This window comes from Astatotilapia calliptera, chromosome 3 (assembly GCF_900246225.1).
Source record: "Astatotilapia calliptera chromosome 3, fAstCal1.2, whole genome shotgun sequence".
Lineage (NCBI taxonomy): Eukaryota > Metazoa > Chordata > Actinopteri > Cichliformes > Cichlidae > Astatotilapia > Astatotilapia calliptera.
The window spans coordinates 28,765,399-28,784,202 of record NC_039304.1 but is presented as its reverse complement, the minus strand read 5'-3'; the positions used below and the strand labels follow the sequence as shown (position 1 = coordinate 28,784,202).

The following is an 18,804-nucleotide window of genomic DNA, read 5'->3' as shown; positions in this document are numbered from 1 at the left end:
CCATGACGTTTCCAGTAACCGAGTATTTCGTAGTGACGTGTCGCAACTCCTTACAGTTGAATTTAAAGGGCTGGTTTCGGGATTAATATGAAAGAAAAACGAAACTGAAACTGAACCAGAGAGGAACAAAGTTTGGAGACAGCAGCAGATCGCACAGCCGAGGATCGAGTCATTGTGAGATACGAAGGAGCAGGTAGGCTGCTCAGCACTTTGGTGTTTACTTTTTGAAAAGTCTCATGACAAAATAACCTGACAATCTCACTAACACTCCCTCTCGTGCCTGCATGAGTGAAGGAGAATCAGATAATATTAAAATATTACGACTTCGTATAATATTATATATTATATGAATTTTATTTTGTGTAGATGCTGTGAAGTCTTGTGTGTGAATTTGTAAAAGATATTCTATTATCAAAGTACTCAGATGCAATGAAATATCACTCAGACACTTAGAGCAGTTTTAAACGTGCACGGGTGAGAGACTCAGGGAGAGACTCACACACCTCCTTGGTGCAGTCTGGCTTTATTTATACACATCATGAAGCATACAAAAAAGGAAATATCATCCTTATCTTGTCAAGAAAACAGGTGTGGTTTATCAAAAAACTTCGTGTTCTCTACAAGGTTGTTTCTTACTCGTGGGTGGCGGTTTCCTGCTAGTGTGAAGGCAAACAGTGACAATGTGAAGGCAAAGACTGATAATGTGAAGGCAAGCAGTTTCCGTTATAAAGTAGGGAGCCAGCAATTAAAATATGCAGCTGGTTGAGTACAGAACAGAAATATAAACACTCTTAGCTGATTATTATATGAATAATAAAATCTTTAAGAGCAAAAATACTCTGACAGAATTAAAATCTAACAAGTTGATCGTTAACTGGTAGTTTGCAGAGTGCAGCACACAACGTTATATAGACACAAACTTAACTCCAGTTAATTACACGTCGATCGTTTGAAGATAAGGAAGCTGTTACAACCTGCACGGGGTGTGTGCTCAAACTACTTTTTTCCACTAGGCTGCTTTTCTTTCCATGGCAGGAATAAACAAATCCAACCTGAAATACAAATACTGCTCTTGGAGAGTCATTTTAACTCCTTCTAGTCCAGAGCAGACATGGTGTGAGTGTTTGTGCTGTGCAAAGGAAAATGTCACTTCCCCCTTCTTCACGCATAGTCAAACACTGAAAGGTAGATTTATGTATGGGTTTATATAAAGAGACATGATATAACCATAAATTCATGTTTTATGGTGACCTGCATCAATAAAACTAATTACTAATTGCATTTATGTAGATCCCCGTGTTATGTACATGACCCATGTCTTTGTACATTTATATTTGACTAAACATCATGTACACTATAACCACACATAAATATTCATTTTTTCTCCTACACCAAGTTGATTGGGATTAGACACAAACTTATGCAACAACAACTCCAAACGGTTCATGTGTAACAGTCACTGTTACACATGAACCACTGAATAGTACTTTTGTCGCACTGTATAAGGGTCTTAGATTTGAATTCAGGCTGGGGACAGTGTGGCGTTTGCATGTTCTCCCTGTGCCCGGGTGGGCATTTCCTCCCACAGTACACAGACATGTTAGGTCAATCATGTTGCATGTTGTTTAATCTTAAGCCCAGGTCACTCTTGATGTAATCACAATGTAATCTTACTGTGACAGAACTCTTTAACTTCCTGTTTTCATTTGGCTAGAGAAATAAATAAATATCTCATTAATCTCATATGGATATGTATTTCTGATATAAGGACATCTGTGTTAGTAACTATGACAGCATTGCACCGAAAAAGCTATTTTTAACCTTAAAACCCGTATTAAACCCAGTAAAACTACTGTACAAGTAGTTTGGTTCCTAATGTTAAGAAAAGCACAATACTTGAAATAATCTGGAAGAATACTTACATTTCCGAAAGTTTTAAACACAGCCAGTATGCAGTCTGCACCACAACTACTATGGTCACACGCAAAATAAAAATAAAAATGATAAAGCTCTCAATTTAAGTTTTATTAATCACCTGGCTATTAGAATGAAGAGAAACAGTAATGAGAAAACAGATGAAAGAAAAACTTCTTGCCAGAGGATGTAGAGGTGTGGTGAAATTTAGGGAAAGATAGACATAGAGTTAAGGATGTTAAAGTAAATTAGACATGATTAAATCATACACCGCTCATTTTTGCTTTACTCACAAATATGTTGATAATATTTTTTTTACAGACACCCAACTTATCAACATGAACAAACAGGTTTGCCACTGCGGTTGGACCAAACATACAACTTACCACGGCTTGAGAGTTCACCAGGGATTGAAGGGATGCACGCCAAAGGGAATGAGGATCCCTCAAAGTGAACAATCCAGGTTCTCCCATAAACCGAGCTACAATGAAGCTCAAATCAAAATAGAAGAGCCTTTTGTGGATTACTTCAAGAGTTCTGGTGAGTGTTTGTGCTGATGTAGGACCAGGAGAAATATTCTCACTAAAACTTCTGTTATCATCCCAGTTTACAGTGCCTGTCTTCTTTCTCTACAGTCTTTGAGACTCCACAGCGCGCTCGTCAAACTACTGAACTTGAAGATTCGAGAGCTCGTAATTTTCTGCAATCTTCTATCGGTGGACAGCAGGTACTGCATATTTCTTAAGGACGACAATTCAGATGCATGTAAAATGGACTTACACAGAAGTATACATTATCAAGCCAAAATAAAGCTCCTCATAAAGAGCACAAGGTGGCCGAAAACATCACTTTGCCAGTTTGCTAAGAATTTACAGGCCTTTTGCCTGCATTACAGATTAATTCCTGATTTCAAAGTAAAACTATATAAACATTAGTTTTATTCTTCCTCCAAAGGTAAAGAGTATGTAACCTGAAACCCTTATTAAACCCATTCAACTACTGTACCATTAGTATCACATTCTGAGTTTGGTTCAAAATGTTAACAAAAGCAAGATACTTCAAATAATTCGGAACAACACTTACTTTTCTGACGGTTTTAAATACAGCCAGTATGCAGTCTATACCACGACTACTATGGTCACAAAAAATAAATAGAAATGATAAAGCTGTTAATTTAAGTTTTATTGATCGCCTGCCTACAAAAATGAAAAGAAAACAGATGAAATAGAAACTGCTTACCAGAGGAGTCCAGAGGTGTGGTGAAATTTAGGGAAAGATAGACATAGAGTTAAGGATGTTGTTAAACTAAATTAGACACGAACTACATCCTTAAATCATACACCGCTCATTTTTGCTTCACTGACAAATATGTTGATAATATTCTGTTGCAGACACCCAACTTATCCAACATGAACAAACAGGTTTGCCACTGCGGTTGGACCAAATATACAACTTACCACGGCTTGAGAGTTCACCAGGGAATGATGGGATGCACGCCAAAGGGAATGAGGATCCCTCAAAGCGAACAATCCAGGTTCTCCCATAAACCGAGCTACAATGAACCTCAAATCAAAATAGAAGAGCCTTTTGTGGATGACTTAAAGAATTCTGGTGAGTGCACCGATGGTACAGCATTTGTGCTGATGCAGGACCAGGAAAAATGTCCTCACTAAAACTGCTGTTATCATCCCAGTTTACAGTAACCGTTGATGTATTTCAGCATTTTATGTATTTTAGCAGTATAGTGACCCCAACATCACGCTTAAAACCATTCATAACTGATAACAGGCATAGAACAGTTTACAGTGACAGTCTTCTTTCTCTACAGTCTTTGAGACTCCACATCGCTCTCGTCTAACTACTGAACTTGAAGATTCCAGAGCTCGCCGAGTTCTGGACTTTTCTATTGGTGGACAGCAGGTACTGCATATTTCTTAAGGACGACCATTCAGATGCATGTAAAATGGACCCATACTGAAGTATACATTATGAAGCCAAAATAAATCTCCTCATAAAGAGCACAAGGTGGCCAAAGGCATCATTTTGCTCATTTGCTAAGAATTTAACAAGCCTTTGGCTGCATCATTCAACAGATTCATTGCTGACTTCAAAGTAAAACTACATAAACATTAGTTTCATTCTTCCTCCAAAGGTAAAGAGAATGTAACGAGTTCCATTTGTTTGTTTGTCTGCCTGTCTTTTCTGTTTCTTAGCAAGATGTTAGTTTTCAATATCATTTTTAAATTTTGTGTGATGTTTGATACCAATAACAACTCCAGCCGATTTCATTTTGGTGAACAGAACTTCACTACAATAGGCCTTGGAGGACATGAGCACCTAGGATGACTAAGCATTTTACCTTGACCTTCTTTGTTTGAGCGTAAGGTCAAAGTTGACCCTTGCGCTCTGTTGCTCTTGTTGTAGCTTATGGTTGGCACAGCTCACAGCTCAGTAAGCAGCAATCAGTCTTAAACAGAAAGCTCTGTGTTTGCATACAGCTCAGTCAAAGCCACCACACCCCTAACTTTAGGCCTTTATTAATATCCACATAGATAGATCATATAGCCAATTTTTTGACAGTAAAACTGTTAGGAAGGGGGCAACTATTGTAGTTTTGTACCTGGTTTTAAACATGTATTTTAATCCTATTTAGCCTGACATTTTGACACTAGAGTCTGTCTGTTGGGACTGAATCACTTTCGGAGCCATCCTCCAGTGGCCACTAGAGGAACTGCTGTTTATGAGAATTCATTTTCCAGCCCAATATTAATCAGTTCTCCAGGTTGATTAATAATTGGATTGTTTATCCACCATTACATTAACATTTGCAGTGTCCAGTGACATGCTTCATGTGTGCTATCATCTCTGGTACAAGCTCAAAGCAGGAACTCTTTTAAAAGCGCTATACAAATACAGGCAAAAAAAAAAAAATGCTCGCAAACCTGAAAAACACAAAACTCTCGTGCCAGCAAATCTCAGCATAACAGTCGACTCTTTTTTTTAAATCTCATTATAACTTGTAAATATTATACGTGTCCTTTGTCCTCTTTCAAGGCTAAACAAGAAAAACTGAAAGCTCATTTACAGCAACAAATTCATATCAGAGAGCACAAAATGGCAGAAGTCAGATCATCAGTAACAGACTGCAAGGTAAAGACTGTAACATATGTTTTATTTTTTTGTTTTGTTGTTTTGTTTGCTTTAATATCTTTGCTCTAAACCCTCCATTCTGTTTGACGGCTTTCAGGCTAGTTTGGATGCAGAGTGGCTGGAAGTCAACGATTTCTTCTCAGACATAATAAAAGTTGTGGAGGATGCTCGGCAGCAAGCCCTTCAGCCTCTGGAGGAAAGGTTGGTCCTGTGAGATTATGATGTTGCAGTTAGTCTCTCAGTTCATCAGTGAGGAACAGCTTAACATCACCACGGAGATCCTTTGTGTTGCTATGGTGCAGTACATTTGAATAAAATAGGCTCTCTTGTGCACACTCTAGGAGACGGAAAGTAAAAAGAGACACTCAGGATCTCCTCCAGAAGCTTCAGAGAGAAATTGATGTGCTCAAAAAGGCCATTGATGAGTCAATCAAAAACCCAGACTTGGAGGTGAGCCACAAGGTCCTGAAGTCCATCTTCTGGTCTTTTGAATACTGGAGCATAAAAGCACTTAAAAGAGGAAACATTTAATTTCTATTCTGTGTCAGTTCTGCTTCATTTAAAATCATTACATTTAATGATGTCTCCACACATATACAGGTTTCTCCTCTAACAGGCCTGAATGACTCTAACTGGAAAAACGTACATGTTGACACTTCACTGTCCTTCGGCACACTGAGAGCTACGACTTCAACCATGATGAAGCAAATTCACAAGGAACTGGATAAACTCTCACCCATCGGTGAGTCTTTTGATTCATCATGACTAGTATTAAAATCTATACTTGATATACTGCATCTTACTCAGATTTCTACTTTCACAGAATTCAAGAGGATTCCTACATTTGCAGGTGTGTATGTCAAATTAAGAACAGTATTAAAATAGAAAGAAATGGCAGTTGTTCCACATTTTCATTGTAAATACATACAAGACACACTGATGGACAACAGACAAGTCCCAGATGTTGACATTGACTAACAGAAGGAAACAGGTGCGGCTCAAATGTTGAAAGGATGGATCCTCAGTTTCTTATTGGAAAAAATCCTTTGGGAAATTATCATGTTTGACCTAAGTTATAACTGATTTCAAAATAAAATCCCCATGATACTTACAGTATAGGTATTTAGATTCTTTAAACTCCGGCATTTAAAATAAAAACCTCTTGTGATGTATTAGATGTAATAAAAGTTTTTATTGTCCAGAATTGGAGTCTTCTTGCTAAGTTTTGTTAGATATGAAAATTCATATGTAGTTTACTAAACTAAAATCTAATTTTCTTATGTAATATTCAAAGGTCATTTAGAAAACAATGGCAAAGATCATTTTAAGATAACCAATTTTAATATTTTCTCACTTGTTATCTTTTTATCCAGTTAATACAAGTAGCTGGTGAGGTGTTGAAACTGTATGACATGAGTTATATTTTTTCTGTTGATGATCTCTTTCTGGTCGTACTGTAACAATTAAATCATCTTTTTAATCACGTGTGTTCTTTTGACCGCAGTGGACGTGAAGCTGGACCCCATCACCGCACACCAAAGACTTGAAATTTCTGATAATGGGAAAAAAGTGAAAGATAGTGGAAATATGTCGACAGATCCTGACTCTCTGCAGAGGTTTGATGTATTTGGAAGTGTCCTGGGGCTCAACAGGCTGTCCTCTGGCAGGGCATACTGGGAGGTGGAGGTCAGGAATAAGCCCGGGTGGGATCTGGGTGTGGCGAGACGTGACGCAAACCGCAAGGGGAAACTCTCAATCAGTCCTGACAACGGTTACTGGGTTGTTGTACATTATGAAGATCAGAAATATGCAGCCCTAACAACACCACCAGGGAGCCTGTCACCTAAAAGGAAACCTCGGAAAGTCGGGGTGTTTGTAGATTATGAGGAAGGTCTTGTGTCCTTTTACGATGTGACATCTCAGTCTCACATCTTCTCATTTACTGAGTGTTCGTTCGGTGGTGAGATCCTCCCGTACTTCAGTCCACATCTGAAACAAAATGAGAAAAACAGCGATCCTTTGATTATCTCTACTGTGCAAAAGCAGTAGTAATCACATGCACTGGATCTGGTGCAGTGAATGCATCACTGATAAGCAATATATGTGTCCAGGTGTGCAGTAACAGTTTAATGTTTTTTCTGTGTTTAAACAGAGTTTTCTTACCTCTCTACCAGGCATTTGCTTGCCCAATTTTCAACATTATTCATTATAACATGCATTGATGAAGATCTCCTGACTCAGGTTTTTATGTACTATATTTTCTCAAATACGAAGTCTTACATACAGCAGTGCAAATGTATGAATTTACAGAAACAATTGTTAGCATTTGTGTTGAAACACCTTTTGCAAAAGACAGAAATGACAAAATCTCTTCTAAAGATAAAGCTGTTAAAACACTTTAGACACTATTCCTGTTTCTTTAAGAAAAAACATTAGGACATATTATGATCAAATGATGTTACGTACTGATCACCAGTAACTGGAGCTGGTGGATTTTTCAAAATCAGCTATTAGCTAATTCCTATCACAGTAGCATGAAAACACCATTTTTTAAAGTTTTGTTTTATTTATCTTCTAATCACTTATAAAACAAATTGCAGACAACCAGCAGACTGAGGAACTTCCTCTGAAAGCTCTTGGATTATCCCACTGTTGGTCTCCTTCACTCACTCACGTGTCTCGGATAAATGTCTTCACAGACATTTTAAACACTTTGAACAATTTTTTCACTGCCCCTTATTTGGACATTTGTAGCCTAAACCTCTGAGTGCTATGTCACGTTTGCAGCATTAAAATCATGCACCTAGATAAAGGTAACAATAAGAAGTAATTTTGATATGATTCCCTTGAATGCAACAGGATTGTACGTGGACTGGTGTATGTATGAATATGACTCCTTTAGTAAATAATATAAGTGTGTGTATGTGCTTTTCTACTCACTTTGAGCAGATTGCTTTCTCACTACAAGCCTTGGGGTACTGGGGGTAACTCAGGACTCAGGATCTGTGACACACAGGGGAGCCAGGGATCAAACCACAAACTATGCCAATAGCAGATGGCCTGGCTTACCAACTAAGCCACAGGGGCCTCTAAAATGTTAAGTTAACTTTGTGCATTTAGGGTTATATCAAATGTCTGCTTTCTTAAGAGTTGCAAGACTTGAGTACTTGAAATCTCTGTGTGCCTGTGACATTTGGACTCTGCTGTGTACAGCTGTGATCCCTTCCACCGCCATACACGCACACATACTCATTTTCATATAAAAAAATCAAAAATTATTTATAACCACGAAAAATTAATACCAAATCCTAGGTGCTTTGGGCATTTTGACCCCTTGAGTGATCTGTTGGTCCCCACAAGTACAGCATCATGCCAATTTCATGTGCTAAAAAGGTGTCTAAACATGCACACACAGACACCTCAGCACTCTCTTCCCACGGCTCTGACTATAAATGCTGTTTGTTTTAATTGTATAACAAAGGATGGATCACGAGTTCTTCGTGTTGTGTTTGGCTGATTGTCCATCACTTACTGTGTCAACAAAATGTTTACTTACTTACTCTTTGTAGCTCTGTTTTACAGATCCTTTTTGTAACTATTTCAATCTGCTCAATCATTTGTTTCATTTTGTAGTTTGGCTCGTCAGACTTCTTACATTGTGGTCTTCAGGAGTCACTATATGCCATTTCATAGATGTGTGTAGTATATTTTATGACATCAGATGTACAGAAATGAATAAAATTGTCATTTAGGAACATTTGTTTTGCATTTTTTTGTCATGATGTTACCACAAATAAATTTGTGGCATATACATATAATTTATTATTATTATTATTATTATTATTAATAATAATAATACTACTAATAATAATTGATATTATTATTTATTTGTCATTTAGGTGACTGTGGCAGTAACAACAGGGTGATGCTGCTTTTATCTCCTTTGAGTTGAAATGTGTCCCAATAACCACAGTTTATCTTTACAAGATTCACTTCTGACTTTACTGCACTTTTATTTGTTTCTGTCACAAACACTCACCTAATTTTCTCATAGTTATTTTTTTTAGATATCTTGCTTGATCAGATGTGACTAGAATAAGGCTTCTTGAACCATTATAAGCTTCATTCTGACCTGTGATTCTCATCAAACAGTTCCCATTCACCCGGTCCTCTATTATCGTGTAGCAGGTTCTCCTCAGAACCATCCACAAAGGCAGGGAGCTATTGAAAGATTCCATCAAACCCTGATGTTCTTGTTGCATGCTTATTATACAGAACTGGATCCTGACTGGGAGGAGAGACTGCCGTGGCTCATGCTAGCAGCAAGAGAAGTCACCCAAGGTAGTACTGGGTGCAGCCCATATGAATTGGTTTTTGTTCACACTGTTCAGGGTCCAGGAGCAGTTTTACAGGATGACTGGAAGACCCTCCCACCTCCTGTAAATCTGGCAGACTATGTTAATGGCTTTAGAAGGAGGTTGTATGAAGCTGTAAAACAGGCAAAAGTTCAACTGAACACAGATGAAAAATCAGTTTTACTGTAGAGCTGAAACACTTGAGTTTAGTTCAGGGGACAAAGTGTTGGTACTGCTTCCTGTTATTAACTTGTCCATATTCTGTACTGCAGCAGGTGTCAGATCAAAATTATCTGGTTGCTACTCTTGAACGCAGAAGGAAATCACAACTTTTTAATGTAAACCTGTTAAATCTCTACCATGTTCCTGTATGTGGTGCAGAGGATGTGACATCAATTGTTGTGGCAGCTCTTTCAGAGGGGTTGGTTAGTGGGAGGGTTGAAACTGGGGAGGAATGTTTGGCAGCGTTTCTATCACACTTCACTGGAAAAACAGGATCAACTGAAGTCTGAAGTGAAGTACATGTTGATAATATTGCTTCATGTTCAAATTGATCATCCCCATGCTTACTTGTACAAAAACCAGATCTGACCTTTCAACCCTGCACCGATTGTCGTAAAGTTAACCAGGTCACAAAGATGGATTCTTTCCATTGTCACGTGTCAATGACTGTGTGGACGGGATAGTCTCAGCAAAAATTGTCAGTAAATTTGACTTGTTAAAAGGTTACTGGCTGTGCTCAGATGCAGGCAGTAGCGTTTTTTGATACGGGCGACACGGGCGGTTGCCTGAGGCGGCATCGTTGTGGGGGGTGTCACGGGCATCGGCAAAACAAAATGTAAAAAAAATTGCTCGTACTCATGTTTTCTATCACCCATTTGCTGGGAGTTAGGCCGCCGATAAGTTTCTCAAAGCATTTATGCAACTGGGCGATAGTCATTCAGGCAGCTCACCATGTTCTTCTTGGGCACTGGAGTGGCTGACTTAAAGCGGGATGGTATAATAGACTGTAGCAGTGAGAGGTTGAAGATGGTGATGAGAACACTTTAACAGTCTTTGTTGTTGTTACACTCTCAGTATGTATGAGAGTATGAGAGTACAATTCTGTTCCTTCTGCAAATATACCCCAAACCGTGTTGTCAAAACAGTCCTGTAGGCCTGTGGTGGCTTCTGTGGTCCACACTACTCGATAGTGGAGAAGGAAGCATTGGCTTATGGGCTCTATAAAATTTTTGAAGTGTATGCAGGGGCAAGTGATAATCCTATTGTAGCTAACACAGATCAAATTTTTCATTGCTCTGAGTCTGGGGACCCAGTGTTTATGTGTTTCTGTTTTTGAATAATTTTTTGATTTAGCATTGTTCTTGGCATTGTTATTTGTATTTCTATTTTCCTTAATTCTCCCCTGTTATATTTGTTAGTTTCTAGTCTTGAGGCTTTGTAACTGTGCCTCCTCTGTGTTCCATGAGTCATGTCAAGTTAGTTGTGTTCTCATGTCTGTTCTTACCCAGTCACAGTGTCAAGTCCACGTTTCAGTCCATGTCTCATGTGTCCTGTTTTATTTTGGTAGTCCCTGTCCTGTGTGCAGTGTATATAGTTTTCTTCCTCCTTTGTCTCACTATGTCGTATTTGTCCCATTTGTGTTCCACTTACGTTTGGATCACCTAAATCCATGACAGTCATTCAGGCAGTAATGCCTGGACTGGAAACAAGCACCTGCGGCTACACAATAATTACATTTTATTTTGAAAATATAAGTAATGTAACTAGAAAAACAAAGTTGTAGAAAGCATAAACTTAGGTTTACAGAAATTAAATCTGAGACTTTGTTTCATTGTAAGATTATAACAATAGTGGCAATGTTGTTTGTTTTTCAGCAGAACAACGTCTAGCATGTTGGCTGATGTACGTTTTGGATTTGAAAATAAAAGTTGGGCTGATTTTAACACCATTACAAGAAGTGGTGTTAATTATTTTTTATTTGCATACAGTGTTATATTAATTTAAGTATTGTACTAGAAATTTCAAGGATAATAAAGAAATGTGATTAAAAAATGACCACAAATTGTTCTTTAATTTAGTGGAACTTAAAATGTTTGTCAGTCAGTAAACAATTAGTGTTGTACAGTCAGAAACTTAAAATCAAGTTGTTCTTAGTACTGTATACGTGCAATGAATAAGTTGTCCAAACATAGTCATCTTAAATAAGCTTTACTTAATTCTTTTTATTTCTGGGAACTATTTAGTTTGTAAGAGTATTGAGTTTCAGTTAAGTTTATTTTCACTTTAGCATATTTATTATTATTATGTCCATTTCGTACTACATACAGATGTTTAGTTAATATCTGCAGACAGACACATTTTCCCTGTAACAATGTTCTCACTCCAACATCAGTTTAAAAATTTGATTCATGTAATGCTGAGCCAGTCATATTTTTGTGATTAAATCATAACTATATCTTAATTAAAGTATAATTTAAGTGCAATGCTGGTGAGCAGGGGTGCTTTGTGGGAATGCTGTTAACTTATTATAAAATGCTATGTCTATTTTAAGCTGTTAGCCAAATAATAAGCAAAGATATTTGTGTCTTTCTTAAAAAGTCAGATCCTTAGAGATTATTTGAAAAATGGATCAATGGCTATCACAAAATGAAACACTCTAAACCTGCACTGGGAAAACAATCCCTTATTTCACCTGTGATCACATACTTTGTTTTTCCTGCACAGCAATGACCAACACAAGGAAAGAGTTCAGCTGGTGTCAGGAGATGAAGAAAAAGCCTGATCACTTTCTCTGTACAAAAACAAGAGGCAAGGGGAAATCTTACTGGAAAATCCTTGGGAAACCTTACTGGGAGGTGGAGGTTAGCAACACAAGCATCTGGGTGTAATAAAAGCAAGCACAAGCCATAAGGAGAACCTCTCACAAAACCCCCAAAATGATTCGCACAAAGATGACAAAGTCTGCACAGTCCTCACAGAACCATCTGCTTCCTTTGCCCAAAGGAAAACCTCACAAACGTTGGAGTTTTTTTGAGTTACGAGGAACCAAAGAGTGTTTACTGGGGAACTTCACCCCTATCTCAGTTTGCATGTTGAAGAAGATGGTGCCACTGCTAGCCATCAGTATACATGGGTGTGGTATTTTTTGTGAACTGGTTTGTGTATATGTGCATTTGTTTTTATTATATTTTTCTTTAAGTGCCATGTTTGAAGCAGGTGCAGGGGTTCTACCCGGGTGTTAATGGTAAATCATTCAGTCCCAGTCTGCTGTCACATATTGCTTTTGCTTCATGCTGGAAATGGAAAATAAATAAACTCATCTATCTCTCTGCCTCTCTCTTCTTTATTGTCCAGTGAGGAGGATATGACACTTTTATGTGTTCAGCTTAAAAAACATTTTTTTAAATGACCTGCGTGCTAAATGAGGAGTGTCCTTTGCACACAAAGCCCCACCTGTGTGACAAACACCTCCACTTTTACACTTTAGGTATCAAAAATAGATTTTAGCATCTATATGTCAACTGTTTGTATTTGGTTTTTTTTCTCTCTCTCGTTTTTCTTAAAGAATGAATGAACGTTGTTCCCTTTTTTTCCTCATGACGTTTATTTGTTTATTTCTTTTCCATGACGTTTTCAGTAACCAAGTATTTCGCAGTGATATGTCGCAACTCCTCACAGTTTCGGGATTGATTTTGCCGAAAGGAAACTGAAACTGCTGAATCTTTATTAGAGAGGAGCAGAGTGTGGAGAAAGCAGCAGATCTCACAGAGGAGCATCGAGATACGCAGGAGCGCAGGTAGGCTGCTCTGCACTTTGGTGTTACTTTGAACTTTTTGAAATGCTTCATGATAAAATAACACGACAGTCTCACTGACCCATTCACTCTCGTGCCTGCATGAATGAAAGCCTTGTTTGTAGAAGAATCAGATTATATTAAATCATTACTCCTTTGTATAATACTATAAGTATTATATATATGTTTTATATGTATTTTATTTTGTGTAGATGCTGTGACGTCATCTTGCATGTGAAATAAAATCTAAAAAGTAGTTAGTTAACTCGTACTTTGTAGAGTGCAGCACACAACGTTATACAGTTGGGGGTTTTGATATAGGCGACATGGTGGGGGCGGGATTATGGGCATCGGCAAAAATAGTTGCTGGCACCAATGCTGCCAACGCATTTTTGTGCTTGCATGGGTACCAGTCAGTTTTCTATTGCCCATTTGTGGCGAGTAAGGGCGCCCTCCGTTTGCGAGGTGCGCCTGTTGCTTGCTGCACAGGGAGGAGAGGGGCGGGGCGGCGAGGTATTCTCTGGCTCGGTGTAGCGGTATAATAACCAGCTCACGAAACAAAAACAAACCAACGGACACAAAAACACCAGACTTGTAATTTGCACCGATGTGTTTTCTAAATTCTATCACACAGATATACTCGAAAATTGAGCGCGAGGGTCCTCGGTGCGCCTACTTGCTGCTGCTGCTGTGCTGAAGTCTCACACACAACCTGTGGGGGGGGGTGTGCTTCCAAATAAAGCTCATTTCATTCATAATGTTGTCACTCCAAGCCCATTATGTATTAATTATTTTTTCCTGGGTTGCGCGAAATCCCAGAAAAAAAACCCTATATAAGCCGAATCTGTGCACATGCATACAAACTTATACAACAAAACTTCTGTTAATTACACAGATCTTTTCAGGATAAGGAAGCTGTCATGGCTATAAAATTAAACCGCAGGTTGCACGGTGTGTGCTAAGCTTTTCTTCCACTAGGCTGCTTTTCTTTCCATGACAGGAATAAACAAATCCAACCTGAAATGCAAATACTACTCTTGGAGAGTCATTTTAACTCCTTCTAGTAGCTACAGATTAAATGTCAGGGCGTGAGTGTTTGCCTATAATTATGTGTTATATGTGTGGTCAAAGTTTGAAAGGGAGATGAGTTTTAAAATGAATGTTTAATGCTTATTAAAAATAATAAAACACTAATTACATTTATGTGGCTGTAGCTCAGGTGGCAGAGCAGGTCAGCCACTAATCAGAAGGTCGGTAGTTCAATCCCAGGCTGCCTTCTGGCTGCATGCCAAATATCCTTGGGCAAGATACTAACCCCATGTTTGCCTACTGGTGGTGGTCAGAGGGCCCGGTGGCGCCTGTGTCCGGCAGCCTCGCCTCTGTCAGTGCGCCCCAGGGCAGCTGTGGCTACAATGTAGCTTGCCATCACCAGTGTGTGAATGGGTGGATGACTGAATGTAGTGTGAAGGGCTTTGGGGTCCTTAGGGACTAGAAAAGCGCTATACCATTTACGCTTTACCATTTATGTGTTATGTATAGGATCGATATTTCACCACATTTATGCTTTATTTAGGCAGATGGCCACCCTTCCCCAGCCTGGCTCTGTGGGAGGTTTCTTCCTGTTAAAAGGGAGTTTTTCCTTCCACTGTCGCCAAAGTGCTTGCTCGTAGGGGTCATATGATTGATTTCTGTATGTATTATTGTACCTCATAATGTAGACCTTACAATATAAAGCGTCTTGGGGCTACTGTTGTTGTGATATATAAATAAAAATTGAATTAAATTAAATTAAATTAAATTACATTAAATTATTCAATATTATGTATAAGTACATACATGTTGTAGCTTGATAATGTTTTTTAAAATCTCAGTGGAATGGTGACATTTTCAATGTATATCTTTACTGACATGAACTCTCCACAATAAGACACAAAACTGTAATATCAGTGGTTTTTTTGCTGCACATTCAGTGCCACTAGAGGGCGCCTAATCACTGTGCAACACAAGGGAGTCCGAGGTGTAATTTTTGAAACTTTCACTTTTTTTAAAAAGTATTTTTATGTAAGGGGTAATATATTCGTCTTAGTATTTTATATGTCTGTCTTGTAAAGTGGAACAGAGAAATGGTGGGTAACTGAGGGGGAAAAACAATATGGTCATCATTTCTTTCATAAGGATATCATGCAGTAATGCCTTGAAAGGTTACTTTTAACCTGAAAAGCACAACTTTTAATAGTAAAAAAAACTCTTCGGAAAGTTCCACACAGTGCCGGTGTAGAGTATACACCATAGTAGAAACTATGAACACACAACAAGCCTTTAACAAGACAAGCTGGAACCACACAGGAAAAACACCTTGAGGGAGAAAATAACAAAGAACAAAGGAGGACTCAGACATTGTTTACATACTAGGACATCAGGGAGATGCAAAACACCAGGGAACACAGCTGAATGGAATCAGAATAACGGGCTGGGAAGTGGGAAGCAAAACTGAATAAAAAACACTCTTGATACGTGGACTATCAAAATTAAACATGAGACAACAAACACTTAGAACAGGACTAAGATGTGAACCATAAAAAAAGCCAGAATGTCAACAATACAGAACTGTAATACAGATAAATAAATTAAAAACCTACAAAACACCCCAAAACTCAAAACTCTAGGATCATGAGAAAAGAAAAAATATATATTTTTTAATTTCATTAGCAGAAGACAAACAATAAAAACCAAATTGTTTGGAAAAAATAGCATTAAAATCAATTATTGAAGCAAACTAGTGATAAACTACCCTCACTGATAATTCACACATTACTCATATTATTCCAGCTAAAATCTAAAACCACATTTTCTAAACAGTGCATGTATTTTTAATAATTGAACTCTTACTGGTTTCCCTGTTGTTTACACCCTTTTCTGTCTACTTCAGATACTCAACTCATCCAAAATGAGTCTTCAGGTTTGCCACTGTGGCTGGTCCAAAACGACAAGTTACCAGGGCCTCAGAGTTCACCAGGGAAAGATGGGATGTACACCAAAGGGAATGAGGATCCCTGAACATGAACAATTCAGTTACCTTCCTACAGTGACTATCCTGAGTCCTCAGATCAAATTAACAGACCCATTTATGGATATTTTCAAGAATTCTGTGAAGTCTGGTGAGTGCGCTGATTGTACTGCTGCCCTATAGTTACACTTTGTGCAGCTGCAGAGGATAAATTTGTCACTTTGACAGTTCGTTACAGTGTATTCTCACATTGTTAAGGAATGATTTACTAAAAAATAAACAAAGAATATGCAGGAAGAGTTAAAATAATCGTTCCTTAATGTGTCACACAAACACAACAGATTCAAACTCAAGCTACTACAGCTGGCCCAGAATCACAGTTGATCAGGACCTCGGAGATCTCCAGGGAGGGATGAGATCTACACAAAATCAACTGGAAGAGAACAAAGTTCAACTCTGGAGAAATCATCAAGAAGAATCTCATCAAAAGTGCAGCAGACCAACTTTCAGTCCTTCAGTCAAGGAGGAGGTATGGCTTTTTCACCAAAATATGAGAAATTACACTAGATTAGCATCGAACTGTATAATCACATCTGTTCTCTCCAGCAGAATATGTTTCTGCCATCAAGCTTCATCCCCCAAATCGATTCTCCAGCCAGACAAGCCTCTGCAGTAGAGATAATTAAATCATGTATGCATTTTAATTTAGTTAGTTCATAATGACAACACTCCAAAAAAGCAAGGTGGCTTAATTTAACCATTAATCCTCTTTTGTTACAGTGGTTGAAACTCAGCAACAGTCTGTGCCAACAGGTTCAAACATGGGCGAAGATCAGGGGCTTGATTTAGGCTCTGGTGCACAGGTACACAGATTTTCTTTTCAAACATATCAAAGAAGTGTTAGGACAACTTGTCAAGTGACACCCACTGAATCTCCACTTCTACTTTCCTTTTACAGTCTGTGTTCATGTCTGTGTCACAGACCTTCAGCAACCACAGTGATCACACAGACAACACAACCACAAAGATGGAGACAGACACATCATGTACGCATTACAATCTTCACAGCTGATGATAGTTCAAGCCAGCTTTGCTTGGTAATAACTCTCTTGTTCCTCTGCAGTCTTTGAGACTCCTCAGCGCTCTCATCAAAGCACCGTGAGCTCAGACAAAGCCCGTCGAGCTCTGGACTTCTCTACTGGTGGACAGCAGGTACTGCAGATTTCTTAAGTACAGTTATTCAGATGCATGTAAAATATGGTTTTAGTATAAATGTGAAACAATTTTGCTAAGAGTTAAACTGTATAAAGATTAATTTCATTACTTACTGCTTTCATATTTTAGGTGGTACAACTCTTGGAGCTTCCTGGGAAAGCAGCCCAGCATGCAGCAATCTGCCCCGAAGAAAAAGAAAAGGACATAGACAGGCTGAAAGAGAAGAAGACTAAAAAACTACAAAAGGTAATGCAGTTTTAATAGTTGTTAAAATAGTGGTTCTGAGTAACAATGTAATAATTAGTAGAATTTTCAATCACTAAAACTGAAGAAATTCTAAAAATGCTCCAAAAGGTGCCAACAGCACAAACACTGCTTGGAGGTCCAGTTCAGGCACTCATAGTAGTGGAAGTAAAGCCTCACAGAGTGTTACAGGCTACTGCTGCATGTGTTTGCACACCTTTCGGTCAAAGCCACCACACCTCTAGCTTTAAACCTCCCTCGTATCCAAATTTAGTTAAACTGCAGAAATATCGCAAAGACACAAAAAACCTGGATGGCCTCTAAATTTCTGCCTCTAAATTAACATAAAACTGAGGTTATTTTACTCGGCCCTGAAAATCTTAGAAATATGATATCAAACCAGATTCTTACTCTGGATGGCATTACCTTGGCCTCCAGTAACACTGTGAGAAACATTGGAGTCATTTTTGACCAGGATGTGTCCTTCTATCATGAGACTTTTGACTCTGAGCCATTTTTCCTCTTTCAAGGCAAAACAGGAAAAGATGAAATCTGATTTGCAGCAGAAAATTCACATCAGAGAGCTCAAGATGGCTGAAGTCAGATCATCGGAAATAGACTGCAAGGTAAGGATGTTTATTTATTTTTCATTCGTTTGGTTTCTTGCTTTGATGTTACTTTAACACATCCACTCTCTTTTCAGGGCACTCTGGATGCCGAATGGTTGGAAGTCAATAATTTCTTCTCACAGGCTATCAGAGTTGTGGAAGATGCTCGAAAGAAAGCCCTTAAGCCTCTGGAGGAGAGGTTAGTACTGTCAATTTATCAGTGGAGAGCAACTGAACATTGCCAGTGTGCTGTTATAGAGCTGTACATTTTACTCTCTTATATACTGTTTAGGAGACGGAAAGTGAAAGGAGATGCTCAGGATATCATCCAGAAGCTGCAAAGAGAAATTGATGTGCTCAAAAAGGCCATTGCTGATGCACCCAAAAACCCAGACTTGGAGGTGAGCTTTGAGGACCTGAAGTCCATCTTCTGGTCTTTTTAACATCTCAGCATAAAAGTGCATTTCTGCACTTTGGAAATTCTGTTTCGTTAAACTCATTAAATCTAATCTTGTC

At 38.4% G+C, this 18,804-nt stretch overlaps 2 protein-coding genes across 2 annotated transcripts in view; both read left to right on the top strand.

The window, feature by feature from the left end:
• Positions 1–8,668, top strand: part of LOC113019148 (E3 ubiquitin-protein ligase TRIM21-like) — a 32,787-nt gene extending 24,119 nt beyond the window's left edge. Inside the window, exons 2-11 of the mRNA XM_026162693.1 lie at positions 2,236–2,454; positions 2,550–2,641; positions 3,306–3,525; positions 3,743–3,834; positions 4,969–5,064; positions 5,162–5,265; positions 5,406–5,526; positions 5,665–5,806; positions 5,888–5,914; positions 6,569–8,668. Of these exons, the coding sequence (XP_026018478.1) occupies positions 2,253–2,454; positions 2,550–2,641; positions 3,306–3,525; positions 3,743–3,834; positions 4,969–5,064; positions 5,162–5,265; positions 5,406–5,526; positions 5,665–5,806; positions 5,888–5,914; positions 6,569–7,113 (1,641 nt within the window). The 5' untranslated portion in view covers positions 2,236–2,252 and the 3' untranslated portion in view covers positions 7,114–8,668. The remainder of the gene's footprint in view (positions 1–2,235; positions 2,455–2,549; positions 2,642–3,305; positions 3,526–3,742; positions 3,835–4,968; positions 5,065–5,161; positions 5,266–5,405; positions 5,527–5,664; positions 5,807–5,887; positions 5,915–6,568) is intronic.
• A 4,458-nt stretch (positions 8,669–13,126) lies between these two features.
• Positions 13,127–18,731, top strand: LOC113013992 (uncharacterized). The gene is made up of 11 exons (XM_026155273.1): positions 13,127–13,218; positions 16,145–16,373; positions 16,564–16,751; positions 16,832–16,913; positions 17,003–17,085; positions 17,181–17,268; positions 17,346–17,434; positions 17,567–17,683; positions 18,211–18,306; positions 18,384–18,487; positions 18,581–18,731. The coding sequence occupies exons 2-11, from the start codon at positions 16,163–16,165 to the stop codon at positions 18,729–18,731; spliced, it is 1,209 nt and encodes a 402-aa protein (XP_026011058.1). The 5' UTR covers positions 13,127–13,218; positions 16,145–16,162.
• The last annotated feature ends 73 nt before the right edge of the window (positions 18,732–18,804 follow it).